The 22,521-nt window shown below is 42.5% G+C and overlaps 1 protein-coding gene across 2 annotated transcripts in view; it reads right to left on the reverse strand.

The window, feature by feature from the left end:
• The window catches only part of SPTBN1 (spectrin beta, non-erythrocytic 1), a 252,252-nt gene that overhangs the window by 130,070 nt on the left and 99,661 nt on the right, over nt 1-22,521 (reverse strand). Inside the window, exon 1 of one of the 2 annotated variants that reach the window (XM_063123819.1) lies at nt 8,675-8,969. The exons of the other annotated variant lie outside the window; for it this stretch is intronic. Within the exon in view, the coding sequence (XP_062979889.1) occupies nt 8,675-8,783 (109 nt within the window). The 5' untranslated portion in view covers nt 8,784-8,969. Of the gene's footprint in view, nt 1-8,674; nt 8,970-22,521 lie in introns of those variants that run through there. 2 annotated transcript variants of the gene reach the window in all.

The following is a 22,521-nucleotide window of genomic DNA, read 5'->3' on the forward strand; positions in this document are numbered from 1 at the left end:
CTCTAGACTGAGCAACTCTATAAACAGCTCTGAAATTTTCCTTAACCCATCCAGATAATGTGCAATTAAGACATTCGCATGGGAAAACACAAGTCTGAACTGGAAGATGCCAACATATATCCTAACATAGCCTTCCCCAACTGGTGCCCAATGGCCATGCTGGCTGAGGAATGATGGGTGCTCTCCAGATGTGTTGTAGTCCAACACATCTCGAGGGCACTACTGGGGAAGGCTGCCCTAACCAGGAACATAGGAAGCTGCCTTATGCTGAACCAGATCCTTGGTTCATGTAGCCCAGTATTGTCTACACTGACTTTCTGTGGGTCTCAGGCAGGTGTTTTTCCAGTGCTACCTGGAGATGCTGGGGATTGGGACCTTCTGCATGCAAAGTAGATGCTCTACCACTGAGCCACAGCCCCTCAGTGAGAGCCCGACCAAGCAGCATGAACACTATAAGATCACGCCACTACTCTATCTATGCCACTATCCTGCAGAAGCACAAAAAAGCTAGAGAACGTGATATTGGACACAGAATCAAGCTTCCTAAGAGTTTCCGATTTAACTTGTTTTTCATTTTAACTACTGCCTAGTAGTTGCACACTAGAGTTGTCCTTTAGTGTCTTGTATGGCACCTTCGCATAACAAGCAGCAGACCAGGAGAAAAAATCATGAAAATTTGCACGATCTCCATAACCTATTCATCTTGCAGAATTCAGGTTATCTTGGTACAGATATTTTTCCTGCTTCTTAGTCCAGAGCTGTGGATAAAATACCCTTTGTACAGCAACTTCAGAAGGGGAAAAACAGCTGAACCTGCTAGTAATAGCTGTCCAGTGTCGGGATGCTAGAAATGTAGTTTCTATCACATCATTATGTAGCTTCTGTCATATGATTCTCTTTGGCCATTTCTGCTCACTCACAGAGGTGGGCGGGCTGCACAGTCAATAAAAGGTAAATAGTAAGGATGTTTAACCTATTTTTAGTGTTTGCTGGATATTGATTTCCTTGTTGGCAACTTCTAAACTGATCTAAAATAATCTAAACTTTTTTAACCCAGCTAGAACCGAGCTAAAGGTGGATCCCAAAAAAGAACTCTGCAACCGAAAGACTCCCACGTTCGCCTGGTGAGACTGCATTTAGTGTGCCACGCTCCTTTCACATGCACTATTTCACTATCAACTTTGGCTCTGCAATGCTGGCTTACTTCTGATGCCACCATTTAAAAATGTGAGAATTTTTAAAAAATATTTTTATTTTTATTTAAAAGAATCCTTGGCCGCTTTTCAAAGCATTAGCCCTCCCAACATGGCTTACAGTAATAAAATACAAAGACACAGGACAGAAACATGGAAGAAAGGAGGGGGCATAGGTCAGCAGTAGACCATGCTCTTTGAATGCAGGTTCAATACCTGGCATCTCCAGGTCAAAAAGATCAGGTGTCAGGTATGCAAAGGGAAAGACCTTTCAGCACAGAGTAGAGAAGACCGGGCAGGCAAGCAGTCTGACACAGAAGCGTTTCCTATCTTCCCCCTTCCTGCTCAACCATTACAATTCTTCTGACTAGAAGTGAGTAAATGCTTATTTTTTTCTTTTTAAAGGTGTGCACAGATACCAAAACATCTCACAGGCCAGGCTTGCAAAGAATGTGTGTAAAAGGAAATTCAGGCCCAACTCATCTGTGCTTTCTACCTCCTCATTTTCTCCCCTGCGGTGCAATGCAACACACTCATTTTCTCTCATCTAGCCTCTGTTAAACGCAGAGTAATGCTATGTAACTTGCAAATCCACCTTTCTAAGGTAGAAGACAGAGTCGAGGCTTAGGAGTTTATGATTATGATGATGGCGGTTAATTGAGATACTGCATAATGTAATGGCAGAAGAGGTATAGATTTCCCGTTTCCCGGCCAATGCCTCAGAAAGGCTGGTGTGGGTGACATCTATTTCTGTATTTCATTTAAAACATTTATACCCTTCTGCCTTTCTGCTATCAAGCCTCCAAGGCAGCTTACTGAACTAGAGATGCACAATAAAATCCAAATAAAAACAAACTAAACCTATGAGACCATACAATCAGAAAAAGAAATAGAGACAGAAATAAGATGGTGATAGTGGTGATTACATGACAACTCAGGGTTTAAAGAACCCATAATTCACAACCTAACAACAAAACATGAGTTTTCTTTCTGGGTTGTTTGTGGTTAACAAACTATGGTTTGTTAGAACAGCTATGTTTAACACATCACAATGTTCTAGAATTCAATAACACATACCATGGGTTAGTGTTATGTGCAAACCATGCCAATGTCTTATGATGGTAATTGTGATTGCCCTAGACACTAGGAGCCCTCTGTCTGGAAGCACCCAGTATTTAGTCATACATCACTTTTTGCCCAAATTTGTAATACTTCTGCTTCCTCACACCTTCAGACGTGTTATCTGATGCAGCTTTTTATAGTTCTCTTCAAATCCAGCAACTTAATGACTTTATCTTGGAGTCAGGTGCCTCTTTCCCACAGAAAGGCAAACATGCATACACGCTACTATCTATACATTCACCTGCTTGACAAAACCACGCAGACCCACCCCGATCATTCAAAGCTATAATGAAGGCAGCCAATTCCACACCCATTGTGCAATCAAGCATTTCGAAAGAAACACTGTAATTACATGTTGCACACACTGATAGCAGCTCTACTGTATATTCTGAAAATTAATGCTATTGAATGTTAGAATGCTTAGTCATAAAAGCACCTGCCTGTTTAATTTAGTTATCTAACTGTGCAGAGAGACAGAAATCTTCTTCAAAATATGCCTCAGCACTCATCTCAACAGTGAACTCTATTATCATTAATACACAACCAAGATCCAATTTTTTTTACCAGCAATATTTCATTTAGCATTATTTCCTCTAAAGTAAATCACTGGAGAAGGCAGTGGTGGACTACTCTAGTTTGTCTGTAACCAAGTAACACTCTCACTTCTCATCAGTAAGTGCGCTTGAATTTTCATGGGATTTCTCAAGGACCCAACAAACTTACATCAGCTGCCACTCTTCAGCAGAAGTCAAGTTCATGGGAACTGGTTTCTTATAGACCTCAAATGCTTTTCTCCAAGAAAGCCCCAGAGAACAATACATTTTATATAAATACATACCAGGAATTTTCATAGGAGAGGAAAGGCACAGGCAAAAATTGAAACATTTGCAATTGTGAAAAGAAAAAGCGCAAAGCCAACGAAAAATAAGTGCACTGGTTTGGAGAAGGCCAGCGGATCAGCTGTGGTATGTTTGAAATACGGAACATATTCAAAGAGAATTGTGTTTCATTGTGTCGCCAACAAATCATGCGTAATCTTTATGGTTTGCTTACCATCACTTCTCCACCTGCGCGTTTGTCCCTCATTACCTCCTATTTTGAAAGAGGCAGTAAACAACGTGCACATGGCTCATTCAGTGGGCCATTTTGATCCCGCTGCTTCTCTTGCACACAGCAGGAGATAGAGGCAACTTCCGTCTTTAAAAATAAGTCTGGGGTGGATTTTTTTGTTGCTCAAAGAAGGCTAGAAGAGGTGGGAGGTGCACGGGAGGCAGATGATGTTATGAGAAGGACCTGTGAAAATCCATGCGTGCCCAGTAACGAGTGTGCAATAAAACGCTCGTCTGATGGAGCTTGCTGCCTTCAAAACCAGAGTTGCCAAGGCAGACTTCCCCAATGTGGTACCCTCCAGATAGGATAAGTCATGTTCTTATGTTCATAAATCAGACCATTGGGTAATCTAACCCAGTATTGTTGACCTGACTGGCAACGGCTCTCCAGGGTTTCAGAAAACAATATTTCCATCCCTGCCTGGAGATGCTAAGGATGAAGCTGGGGACCTTCTGCATGCAAAGCATGTGCTCTACCACTGAGCTACTGGCCAATGGTGGAGCTAGCTGGGAATTATGGGAGTTGCAGTCCAGTAAATCTGCAGGACACCAGGTTGGGGAAAGCTGTGCTAAGGGAACAACTAATAGGACAAGATGTGCATTACAGTTACTTGATCCAGTCAGTGCCAGCAAACCTCAAACTGACTGAATGGACTGTCATCCTTGCACTGGGGCAAATGGCAAACTGTGACATTAGGAAGGGGAATTAGGGAAAAATATGGATGAAAGGGTCAAAATGGTGGTAGCCTAGTTCTCATGTTGCCAGGTAGCATGAAAAACATAAGAACTCTGCTGGATCAGACCAAATGCCCATCTAGTCCAGCATTCTGTTCACACAGAGGTCAACCAGCTGCCCACAGGAAACCCAAAAGCATTAGCACAGAGTAATACAGAGATGTGGGACTGCAGCCAGCTCGGCCTGGACATTTAAGTACCTGGACAGAACAAGCCCTTTGTCACTTCCTGAGGCATAAAAGAGCAGGGATAATGACCCTGGGCTCAACATGATACACACATCCTGTCCCCCCCCCAAAATCATTTATAAGGGGGTAAGGAAGAACAAGGGGAGACATGATAGCACTCTTCAAATACTTAAAAGGTTGTCACACAGAGGAGGGCCAGGATCTCTTCTCGATCCTCCCAGAGTGCAGGACACGGAATAACGGGCTCAAGTTAAAGGAAGCCAGATTCCAGCTGGACATCAGGAAAAACTTCCTGTTAGAGAAGTACGACAATGGAATCAGTTGCCTGGTGAGGTTGTGGCCTCTCCCACACTAGAGGCCTTCAAGAGGCAGCTGGACAAGCATCTGTCGGGGATGCTTTAGGGTGGATTCCTGCATTGAGCAGGGGGTTGGACTCGATGGCCTTGTAGGCCCCTTCCAACTCTGCTATTCTATGATTCTATGTCCTCCACACCCAATTCTGCTACGGTGAAACTTTAAAGCACTGGACAGGACTCACAACAGCCCTGAGTGGATCGCACGAGCGACACCACCACCACGTTGGTAGGAAATTAAGAAATTCAGGTTTGGGCTACAGGTGGGTTCTAGGTCTACAAAGGTTGCTTTTAAAAGATCTTTTGCTGGGAAAGGGTACACATCCCACAAGGCCAATACGGCTCCTCAGGGCTTAAACAATCCTATTGGGGGAGGGTGGATTGGGCTTAGAAGATCTACACCACCAGGTACAGGTTTTCTGAATGCAGTTCCCTTCCAGCAAAAACTGTGAGGGAGAATGCCTCCTCAGGGTTTAAACGATTGAGGGGGATCAGAGTAGGACTGGACTGGTGGCCATTTCTTTCTCACAGGTCCCCACTTCAGGTGACTGAGGGCTGATTAGGAGCCATTTAAGAATTCCTTATAAACCTAGGCAAGGGGAAACAGACTGACAGGCTTCAATCATATAGTCAGAAGCCCCCAAGAATCAATCAAAGGCAGAATAAGGTTGAGAGACTCCTGGTTGTCTAAATCCATTCTGATGGATAATGTCATGGACAGTGGCTGAGTTCAGACAATCAGCGGGGGAAACAATGCAGCATCGGTTTGCCCTTGCACATGCTGGTTTGGGATTGTCCCAATTATTTGCACCACATTGCAGGTTGCAATGTTGTCCGAACCTAGCGTACAGTGCAGGCATAGTGAATTTTACCCACTCTACAACCCATGACTTGCAGTGGGTTGTAGGAAAAGTTACTACAACCACACTGCATGCCACGTTCAGGCAACACAGTACCCTGCAACGCAGTGTGGTTAATTAGGGTAATCCTGGTTGTGTGACCAGTGAGCGGGGGAAACAACCAATACTGCATTGTTCCGAACCTGCCCAATCTGGTGTAGCGGTTAAAATGTTGAACTAGGATCAGTAAGGCGCAGGTTCACATCGCCACTCAGCCATGAAGCTCATTGGCTGACCTTGAGAAAGTAACTTTTTTCTCAGCCTACTCTTCTTCACAGGTTTGTGGTAACCTGGGAGAGCAATTGGGGACACCACATATACCAACCTGAGTTTCGTGGAAGGATATAAATGGGTGAGGAATTAATGCAATAAATATGCCACACACAAAATATGGTCTAGACTAGATAGTAGACTGAAAAGCCTATTTGAGATTGGGATTTGTGTTGAAATGGGTGAATTACCTTCTGATCTATGACATAGTATTGTTTTTCCATTTTTCAGTTCGGAGTAGTAATTTTCTCATACTTTTTATGAGGATAAATGAGATAAGGAAGTCTTCCCTCACCTTGAGCAATAAATTAAATAAATACCAAACAATGGGCCAATTAAAGACTTAGGCAAACTTCACAGTTGTCAGCAGAGGCTTTGCAACAACACACTATAATAAATTCTAATCTTTGGCATTTTTGTGCACTTTTTTTTTAAGTACAGGAAATGTTTTAATCTCACTCCAAACAACCACTTTCAGCGCCATTTTCTCCAGTTACAACATCTTCCACTGTGTTATGAAGGGATGGGATCTCCTCCCCCCCATCTTCCTTCAAAGCCCCTTGTTTTTCAGATGAAATTTTACTCAGTAATCTTCATAAAACCAGCAGCTCTGAGGATTTGGGTTTTATTTTTTTGCTAGGGTCAGTTGAAATGGAGAAAATAAAACTTAAAACCACACGCGGAGTCAACTTGGACATTTTTAATATAGGGCATAAATGAATTCCTGAATCAGGGAAACTTAGAAAGTGATAAAAAGTGAAAAAAGGCAGGATATAAATACAATAATAATAATAATAACAATCCCGCTCTTTCAGGACTGTGTCTGTCCTGTGGGCGGGGAGAGGAGAAAGGGGTGATTTCCCATCTACTCCATAACTTCAGTGTTTTGTTTCAGCAGCAATCTAGATGCCATGGCCAGGATCATAAAGAACTTTGCTACTAATTCCATGTGCCTATGTGCTTGTGGGACTGTGCTTCCTGCTTAAACATAGGTCACTGTCTCTGTGTCACATGGCAATTCATTTTTCAAACTGGAGTCTTTCAAATAATGGTTTGTGAACTCCATGGAGGTCTTCTGTTGAAAGGGGCAGGGGAATAAAAAAATCATCCAGGGGAGCCTTCTTCAACCTAGTACATTCCAGATGTGTTGGACTACAACTCCCAGGATCTACCAGGCAGCTGGCTGATCCAGGGCATGCCAAAGACTTTAGGCCTACTTTTGATTCTGGCCCATATATCTTGAAGCATAAGTATTAATTCAATATATCCTACTAAGCAGACTCATTCTCCGAGTGTAGGTCCTTGTGTTGACAAAATGGAAACACCTCAGCAAGCTTAGAGAAACCCCAAGGTTTGCAAAAGTACAATTTTGAAGTGGGGGGGACCCTAATGGAGGGGACCCACATAAGCCAAATGAAAACTCAGCATGCTCAGAGACCATGGAATGTTGAGTAACTGTTGGAAGGGGAGAAACCAGGGGAGCAGGGGATGTAATGAAGTAGCCACGATAAACTGGATGGCTGGAATCCAGAAACATTGCATACTGCAACATTCTGTTTCAGTCCCACTGGTATTACTCCCATTTCCTACAGCATAGATTTGGACGCAAACACTTTACACTTAATCCAAGCCAGTATTCAGTGTGTTTAACAGCATTTAAAAGTTTGGACAGTTTTATCCATTTGTATCCAGTGTGGGATTCATTTCTGTGAGCCTTTCCACAAAAACCAACAAAGTACAATGAATGAAAAAAATAATAATAAGAGAAAAGGCAATACGGAATCATAAAACTGTATGCTTGGAAGGGGACCAAACCAAAAGAAGACATTCTTTGGGCTCCTTTTCCATTTCTGACAGGAACCACAGAACCCTGCCTGTGGGACGGTGGAGAATAAAAATAAGAAATATATTCAGTGCGGTTTGAACTTTTGACTGCTTGGTGTAGATATGCGATTCCAGAAAACCGTATATATGATGGGGTTTATTTTTATTTGGAGCTTCGTCAAATCCTGCATTAGTACTTGTTCCATTCCTGCCAGACATTCACCATGCATAACACACAACACCAGAACCTGCATCTTCCATCTTCCAATACAATCAGAATCCGGTTCTACAATGACCAAGACTATCTAGTTTCATCATGACCCCAGAAGAACAATATTTCTTTATATCATTCTTTCACATGAATGAAAAAAAAAAAAACCAAACCAACAAAACAAACATTAGCAATAACTATTGGGAAAGACACAACTCTACCCCCACTCCCCAAGATAATCAATGGAATGCAAAGAATGGGATTAACCCAAGTAGGTGAGAGATGTTTTCTATCACTACATAGATGGCTTGGGAGATACACTGGAGATTTATATGACCTGGGAGGGGGAAATGCTGTTTTCTATACTACTGGAATTCTATACTATGGAATGCTATTGCTTCTAGAGGACCAGAGGGAAATCTTCTGTTCAGCACCTGAAGACTGTAAATCGCCAGAGGGCATTTCAAACAAAAAGACCACTCCTTCTCCTCCGATTTCCTTGTCCTATTGTTCTAAATGGCAGGGTCCGAGATGGGCCCCTTATCACCTTTTTAAGGTTGAACCTAGCCACGGTTACAATGACCGAACCCAGGAAAAACAGCCTCCGACCTGGAGAATATAATGCACCTATTCTTTTGAAACCCAAAGCCTTTCTGTACCATTAATGCTCACACGAGCGAGCATCAGAATCACTTCATCGTGTTTATGAGCACCATCGCGTAGCAACGCCCCTTAAAGGGAAAGAAAATAACAAAAACCCTCTCGCTTACCTTGCAACTGCTTGAATCTTCCTTCTAATTGATTATAATTATATGGCACTGAAGCAGTGTGACCAGGGGCCAAAGGCCCGGGGATACTAGCTGAGTTCTGTAATTCCATTTAGGACGGACGTGGTGTTAGCTTAAAATTCCAGCATACAAACAAACAACGTGTTTCTTTAAAAAAGATACCAGGTAAGGTAGTGTTTTTAAAAAGCCCACAGGTTGCTCCAACATAAATCCAAGCAGATCTCGGTTTCCTCGACTATGCAGCACCCTCACACCAATTCCTTAAAAATAAAATAAAAATCTATTTCATCTGTTCCAGCTGGAATACCAGATTCCATTCAAAGCAATCCGGCAGGGGAGAATGGCATAATAACGCATGCTAATTCAAACCAGCATGGCTTCGATTGCAACCTTCCCTTGCGGCTCCAAGCGATCCTCAACACTTCAAGTTTACTTCGGTTGCCAGCCTTAGTTTAATGCAATTATGCAATCCAATTTTTTTTTTTAAAAAAAAGCCAAAACACACAACAACTACCTTCCCCCTCCACACACCCCGATCGCAAATCAGAGTCAAAACCAACGCACAAGCAGCATGGAGCTCTGGGCTGGCTGCCCCCTTCCTGCCTTCTTTCCCCAAGCCTCCCAGTAACTTGCACACACCTCAGCCCTTTCTGCTGGTTTGCAACCTCATCAGTAGCCACTCTCTGTTGTGTTGGGTGATGATGTCACTTGATTAGCATAAAGCATTTGTAGAAACCGAGACTGTACCAAAGAAAGCAAGCGGGGGGGAAGTGGAGGAGGAGGAGAGGGCAGGAACTTGGGGGATTATTAGGCGCTCCAGACAGTTCTTGAAATCCAGAAATCAGCAGTGCAAATCGACACGTCCCAGCGTCCAAACCGGAGGCGAAGAGCTGGGAGTCAGTTTTATGCTCCCCTTGGACAGTTTTTTTTTTAAAAAGGGAAAAGAATAGACACCTAAGGATACACACACACACACAGCAGAAAGACAATGGTACCTTCCTAAACAAAGCTGGTAGCATTATAGTCTTTTTGTTAAGAGCCTCATGTAACGGAAAAGTCTCAGATTACTATCGCGCGAAAAAGAGGACACTTTTCTTCCTTGTTCTTGCAATGCTGTACAGAGAAAGAAAGAAAGAAACTAGCCAGCTCTCAGGCGACAGAAACACTCATTCAGTATTTAGTAAAGCATCAGGCAAAATGGAAAGAAAAACCTTTCAAATGTATACACTAAATGAGCCCTTGGGAAAGGGGGAGGGAGGGGGAGACCTTCCCCAGCAATTTAGTTAAGTGGAGATGCTAAATATTTTGACATTTGGAGGGAAGGTGTGGTTCTCTCTATTCATGCCTCCTTGTTATTAGAGCAATGCCTTTTCACGGATTACGCTTGGAATGTAATAGCAGCATTTCTATTTATTGTGTGCTTTTCAATTAAAATGAGGATGTTTCATCCATATAAGGGCTTGATTTCTAAATGAAGCTCTTTTTTTGTCATAGATTAGCCCACTTCATGAGAAATAGGCCTGAAGGCCCTCCCTTTTTTTGTCAATGACAGGCATGTCTAATACATTCGTGTGATTTTTAAAAATACAATAATCCTTGACATCAAAATGTGGCAGCAACCTTTTTTCTAGACATCATCAGATCTCAGACTTCCAAAAGAAGGAAATAAGCCAGGATTGTTTTGCTGAAGAATACAGGGTAAAGGAGATGAGGAAATGGGAGCAATGGTGTTACATTTATAGCAGCAACAAGTGCTGAGGAAACTTATTTGCATTGTCGTCTCTTGATTACTCAGCATTTAATGGCACACAACTGAATATGCGAAAAGTGACTTGATGCAGCAGCCCGAGGATGAACTTGCTTGTGTGAACTGGTCCACAGAGACTCTGTGAAATTTTGTCTGTGATTTCCCTATGATGCCCCCCACCCCACCCCATGATATGGGCTGGCTCACTCTATGGCTACTACTGCTTGGTTTGTCTCCATGCTACCACAACCTTTTGCCAGGAAAATCTTACATAGAGACACCATGCACATTTCATAAGAGTTGGGATTTCACACGTGTAAAATGAACACTCGATGACTGCAACATCAAATAATGGCTTGTATGTGGGAAGTGGCAATCGCAGATGAAACAGGATAAACCAAAAATTCATATCTCCTTCAATATATTATTTTGGAATAGAGACTATTTGTGTCTTCAAGTTGCAGGACACCAAAGGATCAGTCACTTTAGGAGGATACAGATGAATCCTCTCACGCATTCAAAGAATGCTATGTCTAACCACCTCCCACCCCATCGGTGAATTCAGGGTGCATGAGCAGGGGGCTTATACATGCAAGTGTCAATGTATATGCACATAAGTTATTTAATTTATTTATTTAATTACATTTATATCCCACCACTTTTCCTCCAAGGAACCCAAGGCAGTGCACATAATCCTCCTCCTCTCCATTTTATCCTCACAACAGCAACCCTGTGAGGTAGGCTGGGCTGAGAGTCTGTGACTGGCCCAAAGACACCCAGAGGGTTTCCATGGCAGAGTGGGGTCTAGAACCCGGATCTCCCGACTCCCAGTCCAACACTTTAGCCACTACACCACACTACACCATGCCCCAGGATCTAGACCCAGCCCAGAGGCAGGAGTTCATATAAGAAGGAGGATTGCTGTGGAGGATAGCTTTGCTATGCATTGATGTTGTTTAAAGTATCAGCATTAGTGTGCTCTGCAGCACAGGGGATGAGAAGTTTAGCATTACAGGAAGTGTGGATTGTTTGCATCTATACTCTTCAAACAGCAGTAATTTACTCCAGCAGTAACTTTAGCAGTAAAGAAGTACTTCTCTTCTGTGCTGCGTGATCTGCCAGCACAGCAGGAGTAAACTACTTGAGTTCACACTGGTGGAAAAAAAAGAGCTGAAAGGACTGCTGCAGTAAATGGCTGAGAAGAAAGAGTGAATGCACTCTCTGGAGAAAAGAAAAAATGGAAATGGAAAATGTCATTAAAAGGTGGGAGGAAGTTTGGCTTTGTGTCACACTTTTTAAATTTTTTTAGAGGAATGCAGGGGGAGCTCTCTGGCTCCAGGTTGTTGTTTGTAACAGTAAAAAAACTATAATTTTAAAACTGTTCACAAAATGCTTAAAAGCATGGAATAGGAGAAGAGTTTGTCACCAGTTCTCTCAGAGATTCGCAGCACAGTCCTGTACATAGCTGTGCAGAAATAAGTCCTGCTGGACTTTCTCCCAGGTAAGTTTTGATAGGACTGTAGCCTAGCTTACTTATTTTATTTGTTCACCATTTCTCTCCTGAACCTTCAGCATCTAAGGGTTATAGCAAGGCAGTTTACAATCTTAAGAACACAAAAAAGCTAAATTAACCTATATGTTGCCTGCAATGTTCATGGAAATGAAACTCAGGGGGGCTTACAATCTTAGATAAATAAAAATCTTAATCAAAACAATAATAAATCAGATGCATTAAACACAACAACAGAATAAAAACAGCATCTAGCCCAGCAGACCTGTTTAAACGCCAAAGGCCTGCTTGAATAAAAAAATGTATTTGCCTGCCAGCGGAAGGATCCAACTTAGCCTTCCTAAGCAGGGAGTTCCAAAGCCTGGGAACAGCCACTAAGTTGCTAATTATCTACTGTAATTGATGCATAGAGAGGGAAATCACATCCCTCCCCCTTTTATGGCAAAATGTGATTTCCTCACAAGAGAAGGCTCTACTTTGAGGGAAGAAGGCTAAGGGGAGACATGATGGAGGTGTACAAAATTATGCATGGTGTGGAGAATGTGGATAGGGAGATATTTTTCTCCCTCTCATAATACTAGAACCCAATGGGGGTCATCCAATGAAGCTGATTGGTGGGACATTCAGGACAATTAAAGGACATACTTCTTCATGCAGCACATAGTTAAATTATGGAACTCACTACTACAAGATGTAGTGATGGCCACCAATTTGGATGGCTTTAAAAGGGGTTTGGATAAATTCCTGGAGGCGAAGGCTATCAATGGCTACTAGCTCTGATGGTTATGTGCTACCTCCAATATCCAGGGCAGTGAGCTTGTATACACTAGTTGCTGGGGAACATGGGTTGCACCATGTCCTGTTTTGTTGGTCTCTGGTCAACTGCTGGTTGGCCACTGAACAGTGTGCTGGACTAAATGAACCCTCAGTCTGATCCAGCATAGCATTTCTTATGTTCTTAAGGTTTCTGGATGCTGTACAGGAGGGCCAAGGAAGCTCTTTCCTGTTGAGTTCTATGTTACTTCAGCTGAAACATGTTGGGCTCTACATTCCAGCAGTGGACAGGGCCCAGAGCCAACGATGGGCAGATTTAGGGATTATATTATATTTCTAATGACATTACAGCAGGGAAGCCAGAGCCAAAATGGGTGGAGCTTGCAAAGTGGGTCAATGTCTACATGAAGCTAGGCCACATGAAACTAAGCCGAGGTCCCGCAGGCAGCAGGTTCCCCTCCCCTGCTGAACAGCCACTGAGAACAACTATGTGATTGAACATATGACACTGCCTTATAGTGAGCCAGCCCATTGGCCCACCCAGCCCAGTATTGTCTGCTATGATTGGCAGTAGGGCCAAAGTGTAGGACTGAGGTGTTTTCTATTCCTGCTCTCTGTGGACATGCTAGGAATTGAATCTGAGGCCTTTGGCATGCACGGCACATGCTCTACCACTTAATCGTTAGAGCTGTTCCTTAGAATTAAGTGCACTGGTTCTTTTATCCTACAAAGATTGCTTCCTACAAAAGTGTTTTATCCTATGAAGACAAAGAACTTCTCTACATTAAGGGAAAATGTGTTGTTTACCTGGGGCTTTGGGACTTCCTGCTTCTTTGGTGCAATTGTTATGGGCTGCATTACATAAGAGGAGAGGGGTAATTTTCTTTATTATTTATTTATTTATTTATTTATTTATTTATTGCACTTATATACCGCTCCCATAGCCAGGGCTCTCTGGGCGGTTTACAGAAATTCTAAAATTAAGATAAAAACGAGTATACAAAATTTAAAATTCTAAAACACAGAACATACACACATAAAGCATTAAAAACCATTAAAAAAAACTAAACATGTGGGTGATTAAGATGGGTTAACAAAGGGTTTGAATTGAATACTTCCCTCCATTCGATTCCATTGAGTTCTGTTGGGACAGTACCATCTAAGCACAGAAGATCCTGCTGTTTCCTGGCTATTACCACTTTATAAGTGGTTCTTTTTATGTGGGATTTCCGGAGGATTCAGTGGGAGACATCTTGGTTTTTGACAACATCATGCAATCAACCTGAAAACTTCAGTGACTGGCTGATCACGAGCATGTAATAAATCACTCATTTAGAGGAACCCAAAGGAAGTTGCAGATGCTGTTTGCACCAGCATTATTCCTTGTATACCCAAATTCCTTTCGTTTGAGTCAGGGCTCCTACCTCTTCCTCTTCCTTCTCTTCCAACAGTGCAAAGTATTGCCTTTGTTGGTTTCCATGGTTTACCATTTTCAAGTCATGCAGCAAATGTGAAACTCATTTTTGTAGGAGAGACAGAATGGCATATAATGCTGAGCGTTCAAATCATGCATGCCCACTCAATTAAAAAACTTGCTTTAAGCACTCTGTTCTAAAACATTATCGGTGGGATTTGTGAAAGTATACCAGAAATGACAGGCCTCATGAGAAGGTGTCTTACTGATTTTAACAGGGCTCCTCCTCCTCCTCCTCCAAGGGTTTTAGAACTGCAGTTTAAGATAATTTGGGGCATTCATTAAATTATTCTAAATGTATAAATATTGATTAATGATGTCAAATATATGGCTTTATTTAGACTGCTAATTGTTGATAGATAAAATCAGATTAAAATCAGATCGATTAAAATCAATTAGACTGCTAATTGCTAATAGATAAAATCAGATTATAAATACATTATTACAATAGCCTTTTGCTTGAGCTTTGGGATAGGGTGATACAATACAGAAGCCACAACCTTATGCAGTGCAATACTGAACTCATTTACTCAGAAGTAAGCCTCTCTTTCAGTAAGAATCAGGCCTTTGCTAGACCTACCTGATAATCCGGTGGTGAGGAGGGGAGAGCCCGCGATGCAACTATCGCAGGCTCTCGATGTAGTCTACACCTCAGGCGTGATGAGGTCAAGAAAGGACCCCAAGCATCCGCCATTTTTTTTCATCTTAAAGGAGCCATGTGCAAGAATGCTCGTGCGCTCAGGTAAATGGTTTTTTTTTTTTAAAAAATAATGGCTTTCCCTGCTCCCCCCACCCTAGCCCTGATGCGCTGCGCCCCATCCGCCGCTTTCCCCAGCTACTCGCGAGTAATTGCAGTAGCCGGGAAAAGAGGCGGAAAGGTCTACACGCTCGCGGTCTCGGGCTAAGTCCGAGGCCGTGGGAAATACCGGGCCAAAAGTGGTGCCCGTTAACCTGGCGCAAGGGAGGGTTGACCCTTGCCTGAGCCCGGGATCCCCTGTGCATCATCTGAACGCACAGGGGCGATCCCGGGTATCAACCCAGGCTAACCCGTCGTCAAGCTAAGGCCTCACTCCTGGTACACATCCGTTAGAAAACCTTTTGATTGCATGCAGAGACTGCAAATATTTTCATACTTCGTTTGACAGTTACATGTATTATTATTATTATTTATTTATAAAGCACTATCAATGTACATGTATGTTGTATATGCCTATATGCTTACAGTGGAAATGGAGAATTACATCTTCTTCTAAAGCAGTGGTTCTCAACCTTCCTAATGCCGCGACCCTTTAATACAGTTCCTCATGTTGTGGTGACCCCCAACCATAAAATTATTTTCGTTCTTCTCTACACGATCCATTGTCATGGGATGGTTTGCTAATGAAAATAATACATAACAATAGCTTTAATAATACAAAAGATGATACATGACATAGTTCAGTCAATACAGTTTCCTAAGACCATCGGAAATATGTGTTTTCCGATGGTCTTAGGCGACCCCTGTGAAAGGGTCATTCGACCCCCAAAGGGGTCCCGACCCACAGGTTGAGAACCGCTGTTCTAAAGCATCAGCTACGTGACTCTGCTGAAGGCAAGATAGTGTATTTGGTGGAACAATGTTCTGATCGTAAAATAGCAAATCCCTGTGTTTCCTGTAAAGTCCTTTCCTGATAATCTTTGCCCTGCCAGCTGTCTCTAAATAGAAAGAATTTTGCACAGCATCCTTTAGTGCGCACACACACACTACTTGGTTCTCCTATAAAAAATTCAAGAGATGAGAATATATATCCTATATCCAGTCTAGGAGGAATAAAACCCTCTTTTCCCGGCTACTGCAATTACTCGCAAGTAGCTGGGAAAAGCAGCGGATAGGGCGCAGCGCATCAGGGCTAGGGTGGGGGGAGCGGGGAAAGCCATTATTTTTTTAAAAAAAAAAGCTGCAGGAGCTATACCAGAGTGACCAGATTTAAAAGAGGGCAGGGCACCTGCAGCTTTAACTGTTGTGATGAAGACGAAATTTCACCAGGTTCCCCATATATACAAATGACACCTGCTGAAATTCCCTTTTCTATGCAACTGTTAAAGATACAGGAGCCCTGTCCTCCTTTTCATATGGTCACCCTACCTCATGATCACACTGGCACAGGAGAGGGGCAGGGTGATGCCACCATAGTTTGGTGTGATGTGCACTATCTCTGAGTCTGCAGGCCAGGTTCCATTTACTAAATGTTAGTTATCAAGGCTAATAGCCATCAGTAGGCCTATCCTTCATCAATTTGACTACCTCCTTTAAAAATTATCTAAGTCAGTGGCCATCACTGCATCTTGTCTCAGGGGGAGTCTACACCAGCCATTTATTGCAGGATTGTATCACAGTCATCACTAACGGGGCACATGACATTCACCTGCTCTTGTGGTGATCTTGCCTCCACCTCTCAGATATACCGGAATTTTTGTGACTGTTTTTGTCAAGGTTTTTCCGGCTCTCTTGCGTTCATTCCGAAGAACATTTGTGGTGAGCCCCCCCCCCTTTGCGAGGTTGTTGCTGTTCACCCTGAGTTCCAGGCTCAGCAAACAGCCAATCAGCTGTGAGGGGTGTGTGCATGGGTATCAAAGGTGTGCGGGAGTGGACCTGTCTGCCATTTCCGCCACATATTTTGGAAGGGTATTGGCGTGTTTCATCGTCGAGTGTCTTAGAATCATAGAATAGCAGAGTTGGAAGCGGCCTACAAGGCCATCGAGTCCAACCCCCTGCTCAATGCAGGAATCCATCTTAAAGCATCCCTGACAGATGGTTGTCCACCTGCCTCTTGAAGGCCTCTAGTGTGGGAGAGCCCACCACCTCCCTAGGTAACTGATTCCACCGTCGCACTGCTCTAACAGTTAGGAAGTTTTTCCTGATGTCCAGCCGGAATCTGGCTTCCTTTAACTTGAGCTTTTTATTCCATGTCCTGCACTCTGGGAGGATCGAGAAGAGATCCTGGCCCTCCTCTGTGTGACAACCTTTTAAGTATTTGAAGAGTGCTATCATGTTTCCCCTCAATCTTCTCTTCTCCAGGCTAAACATGCCCAGTTCTTTCAGTCTCTCTTCAGAGGGCTTTGTTTCCAGACCCCTGATCATCCTGGTTGCCCTCTTCTGAACACGCTCCAGCTTGTTTGTGTCCTTCTTGAATTGTGGAGCCCAGAACTGGACGCAATACTCTAGATGAGGCCTAACCAGGGCCGAATAGAGAGGAACCAGTACCTCACATGATTTGGAAGCTATACTTCTATTAATGCAGCCAAAAATAGCATTGGCCTTTCTTGCAGCCAACACAGTCTTTGTGTTTTTTAATACAAATATATCTCTGCGCAGGAGCGCATATTCAACAGAGTTCCTATCCCCCCATGTGTTGCTGTGTGTCTGCGCTCCTGCGCATCCCTCACGAGTCATTAAAAAAATCTATGCCCCGTATGTTAAGTATATGAAAAGAAATACTTGCTTAGTCATTAAAATTGTGTGTGTATGGCTATCTCAGGGTTAAACAGAGAGGGTCTATCTGTGGGCAATTACCTTGAGATAGAGGCTGTTCTGGGAACCTTGCCAAGATTCTAAGTTAGCCTCATCACAGCTGTATGTAATGTAGATAAGAATTGTGTAAGATGTGTATATAGTTTCTCACTTTGTAAAATGGATCACTGATCACTGATCACTGCTCTACGATCACTGCTCTCTGTGTATGCCTCAGTGTGCTGATCTGAACTGATCTGAATTGAACTGCACAGAAGCCTGAAGGAAATAAACCAGCTCTGCTGTGTAAGACCTGTGTGATGTGTGTTTGTTTCTGAGCACAAACAGAGTTCCAGAGAGAGAAAAGTTCTGGCACAATAACCCAACAAAGGTTATGGGCCCAGTCTAGCCCAGTCTAGCCTAGACCAGCCTACGCCAGCCTAATCCAGGCAGAAGAACCAGAACTTGATGGGAACGGTGCAGTATCAGAACCAGGAGTCTGCTAAAACAGAAGACTGTTGATGGAGGAAGACATCAAGCTAAAGCCAGTGCTGCAAAGTGAGGAATAATCTCAGTCGACTGACTCTGAGGAGGACTCTGAGCAGGAGGACGGTGAGATACCAATTCCTAAAGCAGAGGAAATGGCAGGAGCTAATATGTCTGGTTTGCATCAATTGTTAGAAAAGCTGAATGACTCTAACTATGCATTATGGTCTTACAAAATGCAAATGTATCTGATTCAGGCTGAACTGTGGTATGTAGTCACAGAGGATCCACCAGATAGAGCAGATCCACAGAATGCTAAATGGTTTAAGGATGATGCAAAAGCAATGGCAGTTATTGCATTAGCTGTGGAAGACTCTCAAATATCCTTGATTCAGTTTTTGAATACATCAAAAGAGTGCTGGAATGTGCTACAAGTTGTATATCAAAGAGAAACAGCGGGCAGTAAAATAATTCTAACCCGGAAACTGTATGGAATGAAGCTGAAACCAGGGGAGTCTATGTCAAACCATTTGAAAAGCATGAGAGAAATCTTCAATCAACTCAGGGCACGAGGGATGGAGTTTACAACTATACACCAAGTCTATGTGATTTTGTCAAGTCTTGATTCATCGTACGACGCGGTTGTCACCATGATGGAAAGTCAAGAGGAGAAAAATTTAACCCTCGAGTATGTAGCTGGAAAACTACTGGAAACCTATGAAAGAAGACAAGCTTCAAAACAACAGAGCCTTAAACATCCTGTGGCTGAATTTCAACAAAGCCATAAAACTTTTGACGTGGTGGCTGCATTAAAGGCAAGGAAATGCTTTAACTGTGGTTCCACAGGACACTTAAGGCGGGATTGCAACAACAAGAAGAAAAAGCAGTCAACAGCAAAGTGGAGAGAAGAAAACAACATGAATGAAGCTGAATCAACAAAGAAGTGTCTTCTAGCAAGAGTCAAAGAGACAATGAATCCTTGGTTTTTGGACTCTGGGGCTTCAATAAGTATGGCAAAAGACAAACTTTCATTTGTAACCTTGGAAACTTCTACTTCAGAGCAAAAGTGTGTTACCCTTGCAAATGGAACAAAAATCCAGATTTGTGGTGTGGGTAATGTATATTTTGATTGTCTGGGAGTTGAACTACAAAGTGTTTTATATGTACCAGAATTGGAAACAAACCTTCTAAGTGTGTTTCAGTTAACAGAAATGGGGTATGAGGTTTGTTTTACTGAAGAAAATTGTACTATAAAACAGGGAAACAAGGTGTGTGTGCAGGGAATAATGAAAGAATCTTTGTATGTGATTAATACTTGTACAAAAAATGAAGTTGTAGCCAGCAAAGTCACAACAAAAACAATAGCCAATTGCAAACCACACCAAGAGTGTATCCATTTAACTCATAAAAGGTTTGGTCATGCTAACTATAAAACAATTTCTAAGATTCCAGAATTGTGTGAAGGGGTGAAAATCAAACCATGTTCTAACTATGTAGAATGTAATGTATGCAGTGAAACCAAGTGTCATAAGTCAAACATTCCAAAACATAGTGAGAGAACAACAAAAAGAATTTTTGAATTAATTCATGCAGATCTTGCAGGTCCTTTTGAGACAAGTCAAGGAGGAAACAGATTTTTCTTGTCTATTGTTGATGATTACAGTAGATTTGGATTTGTATATGTGTTAAAACAGAAGAGTGAAACTTTTGGAAAGTTTAAAGCCTTTGTTAAGTGGAGTAAAAATAGATTTAAAGAACCTATAGCTAATCTAAGAACGGACCGGGGAGGTGAATTTCTTAGCAACCAATTTAAAAAATTCCTCAGTGATGAGGGTATACAACATGACCTTACTGCTCCATATTCACCATTTCAAAATGGAGTTGCAGAAAGGAAAAACAGAACCTTGCAGAACATGTTAAGAGCTCTATTGAAAGAGTCAGGATTGTCTAATCTGTTCTGGGCAGAAGCTTTGTCCACCTCAAATTATTTGTTAAACAGGCTTTACCACTCTGTACATGAAAAAACTCCATATGAAATGTTTTACAAAAGAAAACCTAGAGTGTCACATGTAAGGGTTTTTGGAAGTAAATGTTTTGCTCATATTCAGAAAGAAAACAGACCAGGAAAACTAGCTCAGAGAGGTTTGGAATGTAAACTGTTGGGATATGATACACAAACAAAAGGCTATCGTTTGTGGTCTCCATATCACAAAAGTGTAATTGTAAGCAGAGATGTAGTTTTTCATGAACAAATGCAGGAAACAAAACAGTATGTAAGTTTGCCTGTAGAACAGAAAGCTGTAGAAACAGAAGAAATTCCTGAACAATCTCAGCAAGAGAGGGAGGGGGAAGAAACTGTAGAGGAGGAAACTATGCCTGTAACTATGCCAAGACGATCAGAAAGGGAACGCAAAGCTCCAATTCGTTACTCAGATGAATACCAAAGCAAACAGGTTTCTCATAGAGCTTTACTAATAGCCTATGAACCTACTTCATTTGAGGAAATTCAGGAAATGGAACCTACAGAAGCTCAGGGCTGGCATGAAGCAATGTCAGAGGAAATCAGAGCAATGGAAAAAAATGAAACGTGGGAGCTAGTACCTTTACCTGAAGGTCGTAAAGCCATTAACAGTAAATGGGTATTCAAAGTAAAACAAAATGAGGAAGGACAGGTGGAACGTTCAATGGTAAAACACAAAGAGATGCTTTTAAAGCTGGGTCTCAGATTGTAACACAATTTAAACAACATGCGCAAGAGGAGGACTGTTAAGTATATGAAAAGAAATACTTGCTTAGTCATTAAAATTGTGTGTGTATGGCTATCTCAGGGTTAAACAGAGAGGGTCTATCTGTGGGCAATTACCTTGAGATAGAGGCTGTTCTGGGAACCTTGCCAAGATTCTAAGTTAGCCTCATCACAGCTGTATGTAATGTAGATAAGAATTGTGTAAGATGTGTATATAGTTTCTCACTTTGTAAAATGGATCACTGATCACTGATCACTGCTCTACGATCACTGCTCTCTGTGTATGCCTCAGTGTGCTGATCTGAACTGATCTGAATTGAACTGCACAGAAGCCTGAAGGAAATAAACCAGCTCTGCTGTGTAAGACCTGTGTGATGTGTGTTTGTTTCTGAGCACAAACAGAGTTCCAGAGAGAGAAAAGTTCTGGCACAATAACCCAACACCGTAGCCAATTGCCTAGCCCCGCTCACTTCTACCGATACACATGCACGAGCGCTGTAACGGGGCACATGTGCTCCCGCAATGGCACTCCTGTAATTGCAGTAAAAATCAGTTGTGTGTGCCCCATGAGTGGTGATCATGGAAGCGGGGACATTAGGAAGCATCCATCTTCCATAGTGAAAGGGCTGCAGGTGTAGATTAGCCCTCAGTAAATTCCACAGATTGATTATGAATTGTGCGAAAAAGTACTTTCTTTTCTCTGTTCTGAGCCTAGGAAAATCTAGCAGTAGATATATGTAATGGTACTATTAGCCTGATGTGAAAATCTGTTCAAAACGACTGGTGCTTTTGATCGCTGTTCTACGGCTACGTTACTGACTCCTTCGAGCTCTTTAATTGTGGGCACTGTGGCATTTCGTCCATGCTACACTGAATCAACCTTTCTATGTAAGCCAGCAGTACACAGCACCTGTAGGCATATCCATTCAACTGCCAGTGCCCCGCCCTTGGCAAACAGGTGTTGCTATGCAAGTCTTAACTCTGCATAACACCAAAGTGCAGGTGAACCGCCCAGAGAGCTCTGGCTATTGGGCGGTATAGAAATGTAATAAATAAATAAATAGGCCGGCCCAGAGAGGCATTGTGTTTAGAACTGAAACACTCTAGTTGTTGTTGTTTTGTTTTGTAATGGTTTATGGCATTGGCCAAATATGTGAACTTTAAGGAGCCATAACTCCCGAGCGGAGCTCATGCTTTGCCATGTTAAAGATTCCAGATTCTCTGCACACAAGAGGGCCAGCCTAAGGAGAAGGACAAATTTTGGTCATCTAAAAAAAAAGATATTGTAGAGCTGGAAAAAGTGCAGAAAAGGACAAGTAAAACGATCAAGGGGTTGGAGCATCTGCCCTATGAGGGAAGGTTGCAACAGCTGGGATTGTTCAGCTTGGAAAAAAGGGGAGACATGATAGAGATATACCAAATTATGCATGGAGAATGTGGATAGGGAGACATTTTTATCCCTCTCTCATAATACTAGAACCCAGAGTTATCCCATGAAGCTGACTGAGGGGACATTCAGGACAGATAAAAGGAAGGACTTCTTCACACAGCACATAGTTAAATTATGGAATTCACTACCACAAGATGTAGCAATGGCCACCA

The sequence above is a fragment of the Elgaria multicarinata genome, chromosome 4, assembly GCF_023053635.1.
Source record: "Elgaria multicarinata webbii isolate HBS135686 ecotype San Diego chromosome 4, rElgMul1.1.pri, whole genome shotgun sequence".
Taxonomy (NCBI): Eukaryota; Metazoa; Chordata; class Lepidosauria; order Squamata; family Anguidae; genus Elgaria; species Elgaria multicarinata.